Source organism: Ovis canadensis, chromosome 13 (genome assembly GCF_042477335.2).
Source record: "Ovis canadensis isolate MfBH-ARS-UI-01 breed Bighorn chromosome 13, ARS-UI_OviCan_v2, whole genome shotgun sequence".
Taxonomy (NCBI): Eukaryota; Metazoa; Chordata; class Mammalia; order Artiodactyla; family Bovidae; genus Ovis; species Ovis canadensis.
In genome coordinates this window covers 15,790,403-15,811,647 of record NC_091257.1, presented here as the reverse complement: position 1 = coordinate 15,811,647, position 21,245 = coordinate 15,790,403, and the positions used below count along the sequence as shown (strand labels likewise).

General features: G+C 41.0%; 1 protein-coding gene across 1 annotated transcript in view; it reads left to right on the top strand.

Moving 5' to 3' along the window:
- The window catches only part of TMX4 (thioredoxin related transmembrane protein 4), a 74,548-nt gene that overhangs the window by 39,242 nt on the left and 14,061 nt on the right, over positions 1-21,245 (top strand). Inside the window, exons 3-6 of the mRNA XM_069546380.1 lie at positions 6-51; positions 1,810-1,938; positions 9,366-9,411; positions 16,429-16,530. Coding sequence (XP_069402481.1) covers positions 6-51; positions 1,810-1,938; positions 9,366-9,411; positions 16,429-16,530 — 323 coding nt within the window. The remainder of the gene's footprint in view (positions 1-5; positions 52-1,809; positions 1,939-9,365; positions 9,412-16,428; positions 16,531-21,245) is intronic.

Here is a 21,245-nt window from a genome sequence, read left to right as displayed (position 1 = left end):
TGTAGGTTTGAGTGGCCGCTTCTTTGTCACTACCCTCCCAGCATTTTTCCAGTAAGTTCAGATAATTTTCTGGTCTTGTAATGATTGGAAATTAGTAGGTGTGTGTGTAAAAAGTGTGTCCCGGGATTCTTAACTTGTTGTCCATCTCCTTCATTTGTTCAGCTTACCATTTGAAGGGAGAAAGACTGGTCTGCACTGAATGATAGTGATCAAAAGAGAGGGGTGTCCAGGTGCTGCAGAGAATTTAATTTCAGGCAGCAAATAGGTGAGGAGGTCAAAGAGAGTTTTTTGATGATATGAAAGATGGGATGATTCTTAATAGATAACAGGAGTATGTGAAGCAGGTAAGGTAGAGAAGATCTTTCCAAATAGACGATGTATCATGGAAAAGCCCAGGAGAAAAGGAGATGCCTTCTGAGAACTATAGCTATTTCTCTGTGGGTGGCCCGAGAGGTACAGGTCGATCATCCCAGGTGATGGTGCTAGAGAGGCTCAGGTCATGAGGGGGAAGGAGACAGGCAGGGGTGGTTTCCAGAGATGCTGAGGAGGTGGGATCATTGGTGACTGGTTAGCCACAAGAAAGGGAAAGCCTGTGCTGACTTACTGACAGGCCTGTTTAACTAGCAAAGCTATTGAGAAGTTGTTAGAATAAAGTGCAGTTTGGAAGATAGAGACCAGAATGGAAAAGATAGTGTGAAGGGTTTATGCTAATTCCAAATGAGAAGTTTAGGGGATAGTTTAATTTCAGGATCATAAGAAAGGTCTGGACTGGAGGTACATGCCAGGGATTAGATAACAGTTGAAATACATACAGTGAGAGAATAGACACAGTGGAAAAAGAAACATGCTGAGGATCGGTGACCACCATTAGGACATCTGCGAAGGAACACAAGGAGCATGGACCTGAGAAGAGTTGGAGAGCTCATGTCAGAAAAGCTGAGGGAAAGGAGGGAGGAAGGGACAGTGTCCAGGACACACACAGGAGAAATGGCAGAAGAGTGCTCCAGGGACACCGCGCTGAAGAGTCATTGGAGACCCCTAGTATGAGCAGTTTCCATGCAGTCATGGAAACAGGACCCCCGATGGCAGGAGTAGTGGATGAGTTAATGTAAGAGGAAAAAGTGTAGACTCCTCCCTTAGGAATCTTAGGAAGGTGAGAGGGAGGGAAGACCGAAGGCATTTGTGGTTTAGTCACTAAGTCATGTCTGACTCTTCTGCAACCCCATGGACTGTAGCCCGCCAGCCTCCTCTGTCCCTGGAATTCTCCAGGCAAGAGTACTGGAGTGGGTTGCCATTTCTTTCTCCGGGGGATCTTCCCGACCCAGGGATCAAATCCAGGTCTCCTGCCTTGACAGGCGAATTCTTTACCACTGAGCCACCAGGGAGACCCAGTTTTCAGGGGAGGGACTTGGATGATATCAATTTGGAAATGTGGATAGAGTTTTTTAAAACTTAACTGCTATTTTGCTGATGTAAGAGAAAAGTTGAAATAATTTGTAGCAAAAATAATAAAAAGTAACTTGTCAGATTAGCCACTGCCAAGGACTTTGCTTACAGTTGCAAATTGTGTAGTGATAAAATACAATGTTTAATTCTCTCTGCTTTGGAATTTGTCATTTGTAATAAGTATTTGTGCATGCTTTCTTATTTATGCCTAACTATATTATTTCTTTTTTTTTTTTTTTCATTTGAGTGACGTTAAAGTTCAGAGTGGAGTTCACATTGTAAAACCAGTACTTATTTTCGTTTTTTGTTATCTGTAACACTTGTTATTTTAATTGGTTTATTTTTTGTTTTTATAATTTATAGTGCAAAAGATGGGATATTCCGCCGTTACCGTGGCCCAGGAGTCTACGAAGACCTGCAGAACTATATCTTGGAGAAGAAGTGGCAATCTGTGGAGCCTCTGACTGGCTGGAAGTCCCCAGCTTCTCTAACGTAACTTGTTTTTTTAATGACAGAGTGTTACTAATAGAACAGACAGTCTCAAGTTAACAACCCATAGACCTTGAAAGTCTACATTTCTTTTCATATTCACTTCTGATTTCCCAGATGACACATGCCCCTGCTTGGCCCATGTCGTGTTTCTGGTTTTGCGACCCCGTGTGTTTCAGCTGGTTGTTAGGATGCTAGGGTTTAGTATCCAGATTCAGGTGGGTTACAGAGAGCTCTCCAACTTTTGCACTGTCACCTCTTTTCTCTTTATTAAATGTGGTATTGAACACCATTTACCATGCCTCCTTCCTTACAAATTATTGAGAAGGTAGAGGAGAACCTTTTTCTTGAATTAGAGTCCGTGAAGGAATTGCTAAAGTACCCATCTGTGTGGAGAGGAAGACCTATGGTGTCTTTGGCTGCTAGCGGAGTACTGCAGGGGTAACCTTTGGCCATGATGGTAAATAGTGTAATGCTTGGTGAGGCAGATAAGGTCGAGCAATAATTCCTTGTTCACAGTTTTCATTTGGAATGAAATGTGGTATTTGTAATTGATTTTATGTTGGTATGTATAAGCATAAGGAATATCCCTGCTGAAATAGGATCAAATCATGTTACATTGTAGAAATAAGTGATCTGATAGCATCTATAAGAAATACACGGCTTATTTCTAAAAGCAGCGCACTTCTGATGTTTCATTCTACCAATTTTCATTCTTTAAAATCAGTGAGCATTGATTTTATGCAGCTTCTGTTCTCAGTGCTAGATGTTTAGCAGTCAACATGACAGATGTGACCCCTCTGGTCTCCTAGGGTGACTTACAGTAAGATGACGAAAAAATTAGGGATGTAGAGAATCACAAAACAAAACAAACCCTTACTAAGTCAGGGCTTGACTGTGGGAGCACGGGCCTCTGTTAGATCGGTACTAGGAGAGCTGGCTCTGAGGGGTCACTGCGGATGGGGTCTGCAGGGCCGCAGGGCCTGGCCGGGTGAGGAGCAGGTGAGGACCGTTCCAGGAGTGGAGGTAGCATTCTCACACGTCCCTCATTGGAAAGAGCTCGGTGTGTTGAGGAAAAGTCAGGTGGCCAGGGTTAGGCACAGTGAAAGAAAAGAGGGAGCGGTATAAACAGAGGACAGAGAGGGCAGGGGCAGACGGTCAGGCCTGTGGCTGGTGAGAAGCCAGGGTGTGAGCAGTGCAGGCCATGAGCAGAGGCTGAAGGGGACTGTGTGGAGTGGCCTTGCCCAGGGATGGTGATATGGACCAGGCTGGTGGCAGTGGGGATGCAGAGCATGGGTGGTTTTAAAATAGGTTTAAACCTCAGTCCCACATGCTAGAAGGCAGCTTGTGCTGATGGGCAGGACCCCTGCCACTCTGTGTCCCCTACCTTGGATCCCCACAGGGTCATTGTGAGACCGGCTCGCCTAAACCATGAGGGAAATTTTGAGTCACTGTATTTTGCAGAGCTTGCTGAAAAGCAGCCATGGTGGCCCAAGGAGTTTGGACAGGAATCTGGGCCTTCAGCTGAAAAGTGTAGCATGGCAACCCAGCTGTTAATTGGAGGTGTCACTGGATGATGTACAGGTTTCATACCACAGAAGGTTGGAAAGTGAGCTGGAAAAGGGACTGATCTACAGGATTTTTGAGACTTTATGAATTCTTAAACTTGCAGATGATCCCTTGTAAAATGTATGGTTTTAAGGCATTCCTTTTAAAATGTTTGTCTTTTAACTTATCTTGGGAGTGATGTATTGAAGTTGGAAATTGTAGCTACTAGTGGATGTGTGGAAATTTTAGAAACTCATCCATTTGCATCTTCTCCTTATTACAGTAGTATTTTAAGGCAGCATGTTATTTTGCTTGTAATATATATAAATCATACGAAAATCATAATGGTATGAGCCACTTTGTTCCAAATTTTTGTACAAGAACTCAAATTTTTTTCACTTTTTATTACAGAAACTTTCTAATATACATAAAAATACAGAAAATAGTACAGTAAACCTCCATATACATATCACACACGTATTATGACCATCAAATTATAGCTTATTTTATCAATTGTTTTGAAACAAATGCCAAATGTGTCATTTTACTATTATATTTTGGTATGTGTCTATAAAAGGTAAGAACTCTTTTTAAAAATCATAAATATATTACCCTATTATTATGCAATCTGACCCTACCCACGCCAGTGGAATGAGGGCTGCAAAACCTAGCTGAAGTGCCCTGTGCCCCTCTGCGTTGCAGGTGGAAGGGCGTGGCCTCTCTCATGCAGTGGGTGTGGGTTTTTCCCATCAGTTCTTCCTGTGATTATTGGTGATAACAACAAAGATTAGAGGTTACTTTAAGCTGCTTCGCTGGAGGAAAAAATGGCAGTCCACTCCAGTACTATTGCCTGGAAAATCTCATGGACAGAGGAGCCTAGTAGGCTACAGTCTGTAGGGTCGCAAAGAATCCGACACGACTGAGCTACTTCACTTTGACTTTCACTAAGCTGTTTAGAGTGGGTTATAATACTAATATACAGTCTAATACTAGACTGAAATAGGATTCTAGCTTCCTCCTCAGGGACATGGTTGAGGGCAGTAATGCAGATTGGCCTCGTCCTATCGCAGTGAGAGTGGCTTTGCGTTCTGCCTGCTGAGCAGGGCCATTGCTGGTGGCAGTGCAGAGTGGGTGCTGAGTTTAATAGTGGCAGTACTCTGTTGCACAGCACTGGTGACACTTAGAAGAGCTTCCTCAGGCATTAGGGGAGCCTCTTAATGGAGGCCCTGTTGCAACTTTGCTTCAGGTGGTGAAATGAGAGAGACTCCTCACAGAACAGTTGCTGCCCTTCCTGCAAAACTGAGATACCAGGAGCAAGCCTTACACCCGTGTGTGCTTCATTCTCCGACTGGAAAGGCATGCATTTAGCCAGGAGAGTGTGCATTTCTTTTCCAGTACTGAGAATCCAGTAACATACTGGGCCTCCTTCTTAGTCATGGAAGCTGAAGAGACAGTGACTTTTTTCGGATGGAGGGATTAAGTGTTTTTAGTCCTCACTCTGACTGTGTTCAAGGGGTCAGCTTCCCTTGCTCAGGGCTTTGTACCTGTGGTTCGGCCTGGAGACCTCTGACAGCTTCTTGTCGGAGCACCTGTGAGGCTCTTCTGCATTTTCACTCCTCACCCAGAGCCTCCCTGTGCGGCTCCAGTGCCCTCCCAGCGTCCCTGCCATTCTGAACCCTTGGACCCAGTGTCTCCCCACCACCCTGCCTCATGATGGCCCTGCTAGGGTGGGGAGCTGTGAGCAGAAGAGTAGAGAGGGATCCAGGGTACTCTCACTTCCCAGCTGCTGCCCACTTGGGCCCACAGGTAGACTCCTGGGTTTTTAATCTTGCTGAGACCAAAACGGTTCACATGAGCGGCCTCACTGTCATGAGTGTCACTGTCATTATCATCACAGACTAGACTTCCCTGCCCCTGCCCTTGTCTGCTCCCACCTCTTACCTCAGCCTCACGTCTCAGCCTCAGGGATGGTTATCAGTAGGTTGGGGATGCAGAGTGTTGACTCTTGCACGTGACCTGCCAGCTGGGCGAGAGTCTTCCTGGCTGGACCTGCAGAACACAGGAATAGTTAAAGGAGTGAGTCTTACAGAATTCTAGTAACATAGCCTTGTGGTATGGTTTTGAAATGCCCAACTATTGTAAAGATATTTGTTTGACATTGGCCAGAAAGATGGGCATGACTAATGCTTGGGCTTTTATTTGAAACTTTTACATTTGTATAGTTTGGAAAATTTTTTTTTTTTCAACCAGAAAAAAAAACATAAATGGTGTAGGGATATATTTGAACTGAGTATCATTAGCGTTTCATGATGATGTCAGTTTTCTCTCTGAGGGAAGTTTACTTAAGGCCAGTTTTAGACCCTGTAGGCCAAATTAGAGCTGTCTCTGCTCCCTCCACAAACTAATCAGCTTTATTTCTTAGTCATGGATTCCAGGTCTGGGGCCTTCTTATTCACTTGTACAATATTAGTGTGATCTCTTTGAGAACTGGGCAGAAAATATACCCTATTGTGGACCTGATTTCCCAGAAATCATACAGTATGGCTTACATCTGTGATACTGGATTCTTCTTAAGGAGGCACGAGTATCAAGAGCACTAGTTTTCTAGTGGAAACTGACAGTGTTGCACTTTCTTCACATTTTCAGAAATCTGTAAAGTCAGCTTATTGACTCACCAAAACGCTACCTCTCTGAATTTGAAATGGTGTGCATGTGTGCTCATGCTAAGTCACTTCAGTCGTGTCCCAGTCTTTGCAACCCTATGGACTGTAGCCCACCAGGCTCCTCTATTCATGGGATCCTCCAGGCAAAAATACTGGAGTGGGTTTCTGTGCCCTCCTCCAGGGGGTCTGCTCAACCCAGGTATCAAACCTGTGTCTTTTATGTCTCCTGCTTGGCAGGCAGGTTCTTTATTACTAGTGCCACCTGGGAAGCCTTTTGAAATGGTAAGAATTGCCATTGCGATGATTGAGAGCAGTGATTTGCATCCTCACTTGCCCAGGGGAATCACCTGTGGACTTTTGAAAACTACCCACACATGGCTACTGTCCTAGAGACTGCGCTGGTACTGGTCAAGCAGCCTCAGGTGTTTCTGTGAAAGTCACTCAGTCGTTTCCAACTCTTTGAAACCCTATGGGCTATAGCCTGTCAGGTTCCTCTGTCCCTGGAATTCTCTAGGCCAGAATACTGGAGTGGGTAAGCTGTTCTCTTCTCCAGGGGATCCTCTCAACTCAGGGATTGAACCCAGGTCTCCTGCATTGCAGGCAGATTCTTTACCAGCTGAACAAGCTCCTGCTAATAAAACTACAGTTCTGCTGTTAACAAATGACTGCTGAACAGGCCTTTAAAGTTAATTGTCATACAACTTCAAATGCCTTCTGAATACTGAATATAGGCACAGTTTTCCAATTAAGTGTTATAGGAGCTGTGTGGATTGGATGCATAAGAGTAGCCTGATGGCAGACCAGGGCCTTTGACATTATGGATGTAAAACTCTTAGAAGATTGTGGCTGCTGCTGCTGCTGCCAAGTCACTTCAGTCGTGTCCGACTTTGTGCGACCCCATAGATGGCAGCCCACCAGGCTCCCCTGTCCCTGGGATTCTCCAGGCAAGAACACTGGAGTGGGTTGCCATTTCCTTCTCCAATGGATGAAAGTCAAAAGTGAAAGGGAAGTTGCTCAGTCGTGTCCAACTCTTAGCGACCCCATGGACTGCAGCCCACCAGGCTCCTCCATCCATGGGACGTTCCAGCCAAGAGTACTGGAGTAGGGTGCCATTGCCTCCTCCGGAAGATTGTGGAGTAATGGGGTATTCACATGGTGCCAGTGTATCACCCCACAAATGACCTAGCCATTATCAAGGGAAAACCACCGTCCAGTGGGAGAGGTCTGTCTCAATCACTAGTTAACCAAGTGACTTAGCATCACTCAGGCTTCTCAGTCTCTATATGGAGATGAGATCATAGTCCTCACCTTCCCAGCTCTTTCCTGAAGACTGAGATTCAGGGCTAATCATGGCCCCAAATTACAAAAACAAAAAACAAACAAAAAAAAACTTGATAAATGTTAGGCTTCTTTGATGGCTTTTGTTTCAGCTAAAAAGAAAAAAATTGACATCAGTGTCTCTTAATAGATGTTGAATTAAACTAAGACAGGACTGAATTTAAAGATAGAAAGGAACAATTGTTTGAAGCTTTAGGAGCCCTAAAGAAAGGAATATGCCTAGGGAAAAAATTAAAGCATTCTGAAACTTGAGTAGTTAATTCAATAAAAATAAATTTTGTAATAAAGCACAAGAAAGCAGTCTCTTTGATCATGTAATGATTGCTAATGTGAATCCAACACCACCGTTAGTTGATACTTTTAAAAGAAATTTAGATTTGTATATGGTATAAATGTAGTTTAAAATATTTTAATAATTGTTTCACTATTAAAAAATAAAATAGGTTTTAAAGGTAGACTCCTCTAAGGTGAAGGAAAGGGAAGATTCATACACAAACAGACACACACTCCAAATATGCAACTCACACACACAACTCCTGGGTTTTTGGTTTGAGAACTTGATGGTCTAATTTGAGCAAGAGAAAATTAAGGGTTCAGCATTGGTCATATTGAATTTGAGATGCAGACTTCTTTGTAGAACTTCCAGGTTGGATGCATGGAGATAGGTCTCCATGGAGAATTCAGGAACACAAAAGGCATATAGATGGTATTTTAAGTTTTAGAAGGAAGGGGGTCACCTGGAGAGAGAGAAAAAGAAAAGTGCTTGGGACTGAGCCACGAGACACTCCAAAGTTAAGAAGCTGAGTAGAGAAGGAGTCAGCAGAAGGAAATTGGAAATGAGTGCCAGGGAGGCAGGAGGGCAGGCAGGGGTGTGCGGTTTCCTAAAAGGCAAGTAAAAGGTGCACGAAGGAGAGAGTAGTCCCTTGTGTCTCACATCTGCAAGGGGTTAGGGGAGATGAAGTCTGAGACAGGACATCGAGTGAAGCAATGTGATGTCATTGTGGCCTTAACAGGGAGTCAGGGAGTGCAGCAGTGAGGGCAGAAGCTGGATCTGGGGTTAAAGGTAAGGTGAAGAAGAAGGAGCAGCAAGTGTAGGCTCCTCTTTGGAGATTGAGAAGGTGAGTCGGAGGGCCATCTGCGGTCCAGTGATGCTCCTTTCAAAAGATGAGTGAGAGTAGAACGTGTTTTCATGCAGAGAAATGATCCATCAGAGAGGGAGAAATTGCTGATGCAGAAAATGGGATGAAAGGAAAAACCAAGTCTTTAGCAAGACAGAAGGGATGGGATCCAAGGCACAAGTGGAGAGTTTGGACGGTGGTTGGTGGGGTAGTTTCCTCCATCGGAACAAGAAGCAGGTGAACTCCAGGCTAGACGTGCTGCTGAGATGGTGAGAAAGGCCGCCTGACAGCTGCTGGTTGTACAGTGACAGATGAGTGTGTGTTAGCTGAGGGCACAGGGTGGAGAGGGTGTGTACAGTTTGAAGGCAGAGAAAGGACATGAGCTCTCATCTCAGGTACGAGCCCAGAGGATTCCAGCCGGACTGCGCCCTCTCAGGTGCCCACTGAGCTTGTGACCGTGAGGGCAGAGTGTGCGACTTTTCCCCTGAGACCTGCAGCTGCTCAGTGTTAGGGATGTTGCCAGGCACCCACCATGCAGCAAGAAAGGACCAGCAGACCTGACTGTGTTTACTCCTGAGTAATCCAGAACCTGGCCCTGGGGTCTAAGCTCTGTCAGAACGGAAGAGAATCCAAGACAGAACATGATGTCTTGCTCAAAGTAGAGGAGGAGTCCTTGTGGCTTGAGGTTTTTTTGTTTGTTTGTTTTTGTTTTTTATTATGCTATCCATCACCAGTGGTTCTCCTTGCCTTTATTTTTTTTTAGGATGTCTGGAATGGCTGGTCTTTTTAGCATCTCTGGCAAGATATGGGTGAGTAAATAAGGCCCTTTATGATTATATCAGCAGAGGGGTTTTTAAGAGTGAGAAGGTTGCTTCTAAATAGTAGGAAAATAAATACTTATAAATGGTTTTATAATTTCACTTTTCTTCTTAAGCCACACAACTACTCTTACCTGGAGTCATAGTGGGAATGTGTCTTTGTGTAGAAGGACTTAAATTGGACAGGGGCCAAAAGACCAAAGTCATATTTTCATAGATCAGTAGTAAATCCCTTTCTCAAAGCTGAAAGGGCTTCTGTGGTTTCACTTCCTCTTATTTCTCATTGTCATAATCTCCCTACAGATCAAAGATCCATTAGGGATCAGCAGACCAGCTTGTTGGGCAGGCTGGGCTGCCTGTTTTGTTTAATAATGTCTTGTTGGAACATAGTCACATTCACTTATTACCTATTTTCTGTGACTGCTTTCACAGTACAGTGATAGAGATGAGTTGTTGTGGCAGAGATCATATGGCCCACAAGCCTAAATATTCATGATGTAGCCCTTTAAGGAAAAATTTGCAAGCCCCTTTTATGTGGCTCAGTGTTATGTCTGACTCTTTGTGACCCCATGTGCTGTAGTCCACCAGACTTCTCTCCATGGGATTCTTCCAGCAAGAATACTAGAGTGGGGTTCCATTTCCTCCTCCAGGGGATCTTCCTGACCCAGGGATCGAACACATGTCTCACATCTCCTGCATTGGCAGGCGGGTTCTTTACCACTAGCGTCACCTGGGAAGCTGCTATGTGTGATTGTATCATTTCACTGAGTCTTCTCAGTAACTTAGAACTGTTATTTAGGTTCAAATGCTGAACTTTTACATAATATTGAATGTATCACGTAACCTTTGCTCCTCTCTACAGGTACAGTGATCTAAATCCTGCCAGATTTGACAAAATTGCCAGGGAATTAAGTATATAAATCTTTAAAGTATTTCAAAAGATCTTTAGATCTGATTACCTCCCTGTATTTGTCTTTTCTATGTTATGATTATACATCATTTGTCATATTTGGAACTTAATATTCAAGGAAATATTAATAAGACGTGGCAAGAATACACAGAAGAACTATACAAAGAAGATCTTAATGACCCAGATAACCAGGATGGTATGATCACTCACCTACAGCCAGACATCCTGGATTGCAAAGTCAAGTGGAACTTAGGAAGCATCACTGCGAACAAAACTAGTGGAGGTGATGAAATTCAAGATGAGCTATTTCAAATCCTAAATGATGATGCTGTGAAAGTGCTGCACTCAATATGTCAGCAAATTTGGAAAACTCAGCGGTGGTCACAAGACTGGAAAAATCAGTTTTCACTCCAATCCCAAAGAAGGGCAGTGCCAAACAATGTTCAAACTACCCCACAATTGCACTCACTTCACATGCTAGCAAAGTAATGCTCAAAATTCTCCAAGCCAGGCTTCAACAGTAAGTGAACTGAGAATTTCCAGATGTTCAAGCTGGATTTAGAAAAGGCAGAAGAACCAGAGATCAAATTGCTAACATCTATTGTGTCACAGAAAAAGCGAGAGAGTTCCATAAAAACATCTACTTCTGCTTCACTGACTGTGCTAAAACCTTGAACTGTGTGATCACAGCAAACTGGGGAGAATTCTTAAAGAGATGGGAATACCAAATCACCTTACCTGCCTCCTAAGAAATCTGTATGTAGATCAAGAAGCAACAGTTAAATCCAGACATGGAACAACAGAGTGGTTCCAAATTGGGAAAGGAGTACATCAAGGCTGTATATTGTCACCCTGCTTCTTTAATTTACATGCAGAGTACATCATGCAAAATTGCCGGGCGGGATGAATCACAAGCTAGAATAAAGATTGCTGGGTTAAATATCAATAACCTGAGATGTGCAGACGATGCCACCCTTTAGGCAGAAAGCAAAGAGGAACTAAAGAGCCTCTTGATGAAGGTGAAAGAGGAGAGTGAAAAAGCTGGCTTAAAACTTAACATTCAAAAAATGAAGATCATGGCATCCGGTCCCATTACTTCATGGCAAATAGACAGGGAAAGAATACAAACAACTACAAAATCACTGCAGATGGTGACTGCAGCCACGAAATTAAAAGACATTTGCTCCTTGGAAGAAAAGCTGTGACCAACTTAGCATATTAAAAAGGAGAGACATTACTTTGCCAACAAAGGTCTGTCTAGTCAAGCCTATGGTATTTCCATACAAAGTCATGTATAGATATGAGAGTTGGACTCTAAAGAAAGCTGAGTGCTGAAGAATTGATGCTTTTGAACTGTAGTGTTGGAAAAGACTTGAGAGTCCCTTGGACTGCAAGGAGATCCAACCAGTCCATCCTAAAGGAGATCAGTCCTGGGTGTTCATTAGAAGAACTCATGATGAAGGTGAATATCCAATACTTTGGCTACCTGATGCAAAGAGCCGATTCATTAGAAAAGACCCTGATGCTGGGGAGGTTTGAAAGCATGAGGAGAAGTGGATGACAGAGGATGAGATGGCATCACAAACTCAATGGAGATGAATTTGAGCAAGCTGTAGGACTGGGTTAAAGACACAGAAGCCTGGTGTGCTACAGTTCATGGAGTCACAGAGTCAGACACGACTGAGTGACTGAACAACAACAGTTCATGGAGCTCATGAAAGCTCTGTTTTTTGTGCATATTAGTGTATGTTTGGAGAAATTTTAAAAAAAACTTTTGCATCTCAGTTTTTCAGTTGTATTATAGTTTTTGCTTTTTGAGATATACCTACTTTAGGTTTTTTTTTTTTTAGCAACAAAATAAATTGGTGACTTGAACTTAATCTTTTTTGTTTAAATTCTGTTAATTGTCTTTTTTTGACATTCGTCTATCATGTTAAAAAATAACTAGCATTTGTCCTCTTTTCATATAGTTTTGAGTTTCATTTGGTTTTCTTCTGATATTTTCTTTTATTGGCGAGAAGTTTACTCAAAGGTTGAGAATTTTGCATTGCAAAGGAACTGAGAATAAGGATTCAGCCTGTTGCTGTATTTTGACAGTAAATATATTTAGGAGTCATATATTTTGATAGCTATTTGAAAACCTTATAGACATATATTTTCTAAACCAACAGGATAATTGTAATAGGTGTCAGGAATCTTCAGAAGCTTAGCACAGAATCTGCTACAACTGCAGGTCAGGAGAGAATTTGTTCTGAGGGTTAAGAAGAGATTGTGAAAGTTGCTCAGTCGTGTCTGACTCTTTGCGATCTCATGGACTGTACAGTCTGTGGAATTCTCCAGACCAGAATACTGGAGTGAGTAGCCTTTCCCTTCTCCAGGGGATCTTCCCAACCAAAGGATCAAATCCAGGTCTCCAGCATTGCAGGCGGATTCTTTAACAGCTGAGCCACATGGGAAGCCCAAGAATACTGGAACCCCTTCTCCAGCGGATAGTCCTGACCCAGGAATCAAATCGAGGTCTCCCGCACTGCAGGAGGATTCTTTACCAACTGAGCTATCAGGGAAGCCTTAAAAAGAGATTAGATGGAAATTAATTGTGACCCTCACAAATTGTTATAAAGTAGTTTTCTTTTCAAAGACAGTACCAGGGAAAATAAATAATTGTTCAAACCTCTTATAGCTTGAGAAGACTCTTGAGAGTCCCTTGGACTACAAGGAGATCCAACCAGTCCATTCTAAAGGAGATCAGTCCTGGGTGTTCATTGGAAGGAATGATGCTAAAGCTGAAACTCCAGTACTTTGGCCACCTCATGAGAAGAGCTGACTCATTGGAAAAGACTCTGATGCTGAGAGGGATTGGGGGCAGGAGTAGAAGGGGACGACAGAGGATGAGATGGCTGGATGGCTCGATGGACGTGAATCTGAGTGAACTCCGGGAGTTGGTGATGGACAGGGAGTCGCAGAGTCAGACACAACTGAGCAACTGAACTGAACTTACAGCTTGACTGATAACAAGGAGTTGCCATTTTTCATTATGTCATGCAAATGATTTCTGTGTTTGACATTTGGAGCACATCAAGGCCAGGAGTTGATGTTTTACTTCTGTAGGCACAGGGCACAGCCTTGGGCAGCATGGATGGATTCTGTGTGAGTGCATTGGACTGCTGAGAAAAGGCTGTTTGAAGAAGAGAACATGATTCATCTCTGAATAACCAGTTAATATATTCTTATTAGTGATTGAGAAGTACAGTATATATGGTATATATATATGTATATTTGGACTTTGCAGATTTTTTTTTAAGAAAAAAAGTTTAATTTTATAATAGTAAAATTTGACACATAGAAATTGTATTTACATTCTATAAGGTCATTTTTTTCTAATATTAATACTATAATTTTTTTTTTCTGGTTAGTGCCTACCTGGAATTGTTTTTTTCAACTTTCAACCTTTCTGTTATGTTTTGAGTGAATCTTATAAAAAGCTCCACCTCTGAATGATGGACACCTTATCCTGGCTCCGTTCCTCAAATCCATCTGACCACTGGTTGGAATGTCCTTTTTTTCTGCTGTAAACAGTGTCTTCATGTAGTCCTCTCATTCAGATCTGTTTATAGCTAAAAATTAGCTCTAATTCAGTCACCTATTACAAAAATATAATAATATGAGGTATTGGGCCCAGCAGGTGACATTTGCATGCATTTTAAGGAAATAATATGATGCTTCCTTGTAATGAGCACATATAATATTGAACTCGGGTCAGTATTTTCCACAAGTGAAAAGTTACTTTCCCTGGCAAAGAAACAAACACAGAAATCTAAAATTGAAATAGGTTGATTTTAATCAGTTATTACTGGGAAACATGTATACAAAAAACTTCATGTGCCTAGTACAGGAACCCTAATAGTCTTAAAGGTATTCTGAAACCGTTGTGGACTCAGACAAAGTAAACGATAATGATTTGTGGCTACAGTTTTGAAAACATAACTTGATTAATGAGGCTTTAGTAATTTTTTAGTAATCACCTAAAAAGACCACAAGATGGCAGAGTTTCTCTAAGAAGCTCAAGCAAATTCCTTAGAGGATGGCAGTACAAGAAAATTGAAGTGGAATCTGTAAGAAGATGTCTTTGAATGCACTGAGAATATGACTCAATGCAGTGATTCAAAGGCATATCATTTACTGAATTCTAGAAAATAACTTAGAAAATTTCTTAAGCATTTCTTAAATCATTTATTTTGCAAAAGGGCTTAAGACACTGTCCAGATGGACTTATAATGTGTTACTCATTCCAACTATATGGGCAGATACTACTTATAAAGCAAGTTACAGAATTCATATGTCCATGGGTTAGCACAAATGCACACTGGCTTTCCATGTCTTCTAATTCCTTGGCGCATTTCAGAGTTTCGTTTTGATGATGAAATTGAATAATCAAGACAAGCATAAATAAGCTATATTCAATATGCCAAATTTCCTAAAGAACTGTACAATGCATCTTAAAACTTCCACTGACAGAGTTTGAGCAAAACAACCTTTTATATCCTAAATATCTCTTTTGCCTACTTGGGCTGCAGAGTACTAGATTATTCTTAGATAGTTGCCGTGGCTGAAGATAGAGCAATGACCAGTGCCATCAACAGAAGACAGATGACAGTTTTATAAGTCAGGAGTTGTGTGCATTCCTGTGAATAGTTTAAGGATTTGCTAGTGTATTTTATTTATTCAATAAATATTTATTGAGCACTTTAATTACATGTGTCAGTATTTAAAACCTTGAGTCTTTAGATGTGCCTCTATTGCTGAGTAAACAATTGGAGAAAAGAGATCTCAGACTATTCTATATCAGTTAACAGTCTGTTTTGTTTATTCTAAGTTAAGCCAGAAACAGATATATTATCTTATTGTATTGACAGTTACAAACTGAGAAGCCAGTGAGAGATACTTGAGTAACTTCAGTTTTGAGAAATATTTAAATAGACTCTTGGACTAGTTTTCATTAACCTCATCAGTTCTGAGCAAGTCATTATTTCTGTTTGCTGGTGGCATTTAGTTTGGAGCCATTTCATCCTATGCCCTGTAATTTTGTAGATAAACTATCTATAGACATAAAAATATCATAAAACTATTGGCTTTTTAGTGAATTTTTTTGAAGCTGCTGCTGCTGCTAAGTCGCGTCAGTCGTGTCCAACTCTGTGCGACCCCACAGACGGAAGCCCACCAGGCTTCTCTGTCCCTGGGACTCTCCAGGCAAGAACACTTTTTTTGAAGCTAAAAGGGCCTAAAGTAGATGATCACAAAGCCATCATGAGGCAACATGGCTCCTTCAAGTCCATGTCTAAATGGGCTTTGATTCCACACTAGCTAGTTCATATCTGAAATTCCTGTATGATTTAGCATGTGATACTTCTAGCTCAGATTGTATCTCCTCACTCATTTTTTACTGTTTGAGTGAAAAATAGAGTCCCAGAGGATAGTAAACAAGAAGGAATGTGCACTTTCTTCAAAGACTGATGAAATCTTATCTGCTCATGATGAATTAGCTGAAAAATGTCTAAATTTTATGGTGATTAGGAAATTTGTAAAGGATGGCTGGATGTTGAGCAATAAGAATATGACTAGAAAAAGGAAGTTTGGAAACATTAAAATGGTTGATGTTCCATAAGCAGTAATTTAGTTCTACTTAAAAATTGATAAAGGCCCAATTAAAAAACAAAGTTTAATTTTTTATGGATATCATATTATGAGTAAACATTAAGGTATATAAGTTGTTAGGGGATAGTGACCAAAAAAAAATCCCATGATGGAAGAAGGATAAACAATCCTACCAGAGTTCTGTTTGGTCATTAACTTCAAAGAAGTATAACTCTTACTAGACACGACCTTGATTTTTACTGTCAGATTCTCAGTGTTATAAAATCTGACTTGCTCTTGAAAAATAATATAGATGTATAATCCGCTGGATGATCTTTGTGGGAGCTCATATAAATAGAACTGTAGACTTGAGTAAAGTGGTAAAGAGGGAGATTCAAACATTTTTAGTTCTCTTTATAAATATGTATTTTTTTTTTTTTTTTTTTACTTTTTTCTTCTGTTCACAGCATCTTCACAACTATTTCACAGTGACCCTTGGAGTTCCTGCTTGGTGTTCTTACTTCTTTTTTGTGATAGCCACCTTGATTTTTGGCCTTCTCATGGGTCTGGTAAGAGATAACGTGAATCTCTTTTCTTGTCTTTAAAGCCAGTTGGTTTCATGCAAAACTAGAAAGCAGCCAAGAAAGAAAAAGCACATAAACAAACATCATTTTGTGTATAATCTAAGCAGTTAAATAACATTTGCTTGTATGATACTACTTTCAATGGAGATTTGAGATATAATGGAAAATTCATTAAATTATTATCCCCCAATCCCCCCTCTTAAATATTCTGAAGATACGTGCCACCCAAAATATAGGCAGTGTTGAAGAGAGAAATAGAGACTTAACTTGAATTGATAAGTTAGTTTCCAAGACAACTGAGTCAGCTTTGAATTCACACATTGCCTGCTTGATTAGAACACTGTTGTGATAAGGCCAAAGCTGTGAATTTGTTCCTTGGGTGAGCAAGATGACTTTTCCTATTTGTATCCTCAAATTGAAAATCTAAATATGACCAGCTTCTTATACATATACTCCAGTTTTCCCAAGGTAGATTTTGTAAGATCGTGTGGATTTTAAAAAAATCACAATCATTGTTACGTGAAAAAATGAGGTGCGAACCATATCACTACGTCTTCTTTGAATTTGAAAATCCCTATCCATCAGGTATCTGTATACTTTCTTCCTAGACTTTTAGATAGGGCTTAGAATAATTTTATACTTTATACTTGATTATATGGGAACTGTAAATGCTTGAGTATGTTTTTCTCTTGGTTATATATTTTTGAAATCTTTTTCTTTACCTACTCTTGATCAATTTGAGCTTTAAACTCGAGAAGTTCATAAAAGTTATTATACTGTATACTAATCACATAGCTCTTAAACACTATATTATAAATAGGAATAATTAATGACTAAAAATTTATAGAAAAAGGATCACCCTTTAGGTAAGTTTGTCTTAGAGTCTGTCCTTACATTTTGTAATGTATTTTAGCTCTTTTGCATGGTCTTTTAAAAAATAAACTTAAGGAAAATATTAGCAGTCACCTTTATAGCAAGCCATAACTTGGTGCTGCAAAATCATATTCCAGGGTGCCAAGGAGGCTTGATTTTATTTTGCCATGAGTATGCTTACCTCATATATGGTTTGTATTTGTCATTTGACTGCTGATGTTAATTTCATGGGTAGGGATAGAACTTAAGTAGTCCTGGGTAATTCAGTAGTCCTGGGTATGTTCCATTCTGCTGTATTAATCTTATTGCTAATTAACGTGTCCTTAGTCCTCTGGCCTAAAATAATTTGACTTTGGATATAACTTTGTGGATATCAATGTATTTCTCCCATCTGCTGTCTATTCTGGAGTTGCATGAGTGTGTGGCTTCTGTAGGGGAAACAATATGAGATCCTGGGTGATTCTGAGATGGAGTTATCCTGGATGTAGTTGAGTATGGGCCTATTGGAAGTGAAAGTGAAGTCACTCAGTGGTGTCTGACTCTTTGTGTCCCCTTTGTAGCCTACCAGGCTTCTCCGTCCATGGGATTTTCCAGGCAAGAATACTGGAGTGGGTTGCCATTTCCTTCTCCAGGAGACCTTCCCGATCCAGGGATTGAACCCCGGTCTCTCACATTATAGGCAGACGCTTTCCTGTCTAAGCCACCAGGGAAGTCCAAACATTGAAAACTCTTCTCAGCATAAATAGTTTAGAATTTTGTTTTTGAGGTTGACTTTAAGTTGAAAAAGTCAGGCCTGTCTGGGCCCTAAGTTTGTTTGGAAACTGAGTCAAATTATCAGTGTAGGAAGGTTATTAGAGACTTGATCTGAAGAAGGGAGTTGATTCTAGACTATTCATGGCTGTAGTCACCGTCTGCAGTGATTTTGGAGCCCAAGAAAATAAACTCTGTCTCTGTTTCCATTGTTTCTCCATCTATTTGCCATGAAGTGATGGGACTGGATGCTATGATCTTTGTTTTCTGAATGTTGAGTTTCAAGCCAGCTTTTTCACTCTCTTCTTTCACTTTCATCAAGAGGCTCTTTAGTTCCTCTTCAGTTTCTGCCATAATGGTGGTATCGTCTGCATAACTGAGGTTATTGATATTTCTCCTGGCAATCTTGATTTCAGCTTGTGCTTCATCCAGCCCAACATTTTGTGTGATGTACTCTGCATGTAAGTTAAATAAGCAGGGTGACAATACACAGCCTTGACGTACTCCTTTCCCAATGTGGAGGCAGTCTGTTGTTCCATGTCCAGTTCTAGCTGTTGTTTCTTGACCTGCATACAGATTTCTCAGGAGGCAGTTCAGGTGGTCTGGTATTCCCATCTCTTTAAGAATTTTCCACAGTTTATTGTGATCCACACAGTCAAAGGCTTTGACGTAATCAATAAAGCAGAAGTAGATGTTTTTCTGGTATTCTCTTTTTCAATGATCCAATGGATGTTGGCAATTTGATCTCTGGTTCCTCTGCCTTTTCAAAATCCAGCTTGAACATCTGGATTTTCATGGTTCCTGTACTGTTGAAGGCTGGCTTGGAGAATTTTGAGCATTACTCTGCTAGTGTATGAGATGAGTGCAGTTGTCTGGTAGTTTGAACCTTCTTCGACATTGCCTTTCTTTGAGATTGGAATGAAAACTGACCATTTCTAGTCCTGTGGCCACTGCTGAGTTTTCCAAGTTTGCTGGCAACCTTAAATTAATTAATTAACAAAAAAATAACACTTGATAAAATATTTCAACCATTACTAGTCTCAATAAAGACAGCTAACAAAAACCAAACTAGCAGTCTTGCTTTGACTTCCCATCTTTTAAAATTATGGAAAAAAAGAAAGATGTAATGGTGAGGCTTATCGGAAACAAAGACTTGATCAGGAAATCACTTCTCTATGGGAAACGTAGAGTGCAACACTTTCACAGCATCTTTTAGGATTTTAAATAGCTCAGCTGGAATTCCATCACCTCCACTAGCTTTGTTTGTAGTGATGCTTCCTAAGGCCCTCTTGACTTTGCATTCCAGGATGTCTGGCTCTAGGTGAGTGATCATACCATCGTGGTTATCTGGGTCATGAAGATTTTTTTTGTATAGTTCTGTGTATTCTTGCCACCTCTTCTTAATGTCTTCTGCTTCTGTTAGGCCCATACCATTTCTGTCCTTTATTGTGCCAATCTTTGCATGAAATGTTAATATGTGCATTGGCCAGGAAGGGCACGACGTTTCCCATAGAGAAGTGATTTCCTGATCAAGTCTTTCTTTCCCATAAGCCTCACCATTACGTCTTTCTTTTTTTTCCATAATTTTAAAAGATGGGAAGTCAAAGTAAGACTGCTAATTTGGTTTTTGTTTGCTGTCTTTATTGAGACTAGTAATGGGTGAAATATTTTATCAAGTGTTTTTTGTTGTTGTTAATTAATTTAAATGGAGGCTAATTACTTTACAGTATTGTAGTGGTTTTTTACATACATTGACATGAATCAGCCATGGGTGTACATGTATTCTCCATCCTGAAGCCCCGTCCCACCTTCCTCCCCATCCCTCAGGGTCATCCCAGTGCACCAGCCCTGAACGCCCTGTCTCATGCCTCAAACCTGGACTGGTGATCTATTTCAGATATGGTAATAAACATATTTAAATGCTATTCTCTCAAATCACCCCACCCTCACCTTCTCCTAGAGTCCAAAAGTCTGCTCTTTACACCTGTGTCTGTTTTGCTGTCTCACAGATAGCATCGTCATTGCCATCTTTCTAAAGTCCATACATATGTGTTACTATACTGTGCTGGTTTTTTCCTTTCTGACTTACTTCAATTTGTATAGTAGGTTCCAGTTTCATCCACCTCATTAGAACTGATTCAAATGTAGTCTTTTTAATGGCTGAGTAATATTCCATTGTGTATATGTACCACAGCTTTCTTATCCATTCGTCTGCTGATGGACATCTAGGTTGTTTCCATGTCCTGGCTATTATAAACAGTGCTGCGATGAACACTGGGGTACACGTGTCTCTTTCAATTCTGGTTTCCTCGGGGTGTATGCCCAACAGTGGAATTGCTGGGTTGTATGGCAGTTCTATTTCCAGTTTTTTTAAGGAACCTTCACACGGTTCTCCATAGTGGCTATACTAATTCCATGTTATTTTTCGCATGTAACCCGAGGGCTCAGTTTTAGAAATGAAGTCTATATTCTGCACTTTAAACCAACATGGGGAAGGCCCGTAAGTGTACATCAGATGACTCTGGTTGCGACACTTTCTGACGTCGGCAACTGTGCTTTGAAGGATGGAAAACAGCAAAGCTGCAGACAGGCAGAAAAGCCATGGAATATACGGGCAGCAAACTTTTGCATCTCTTATCTGGTCTCCATTTCAGTTGGTGTATATACTGTCTGAATTTTGCAACTTGGGTGAACCATTTTTCTATTGGGTTGGCCAGTAGTTCATTTGGGTTTTCCCCAAGATCTTGTGGGAAAACTGGAATGAACTTTTTTGGTCAACCCAGTATATGCTGCTGACTGCGTCCTAGCACAGGGCTTCCACAGAGAGGGTCTCCAGTATGAGGAGGTGTAGCTCTCACTCTCTATGAAAGATGGCAGATCTGTCTGCTCTCCTCTTTTAGATGCCTGGCTGGCTGCTAAGCTGAAACCGGAAAATCAAACTGTCAGAGGGAAGAAGGAGAGGAGGGTGCCATTCCTGTGTAGGCCCTCTTTGTAAACAGTGCCATGTATAGTGGCTCAGAAAGTGGCCCATCACGAGAGAGTGGTTCTTTAGACTGGAAAATAGATCCTGAACTGAT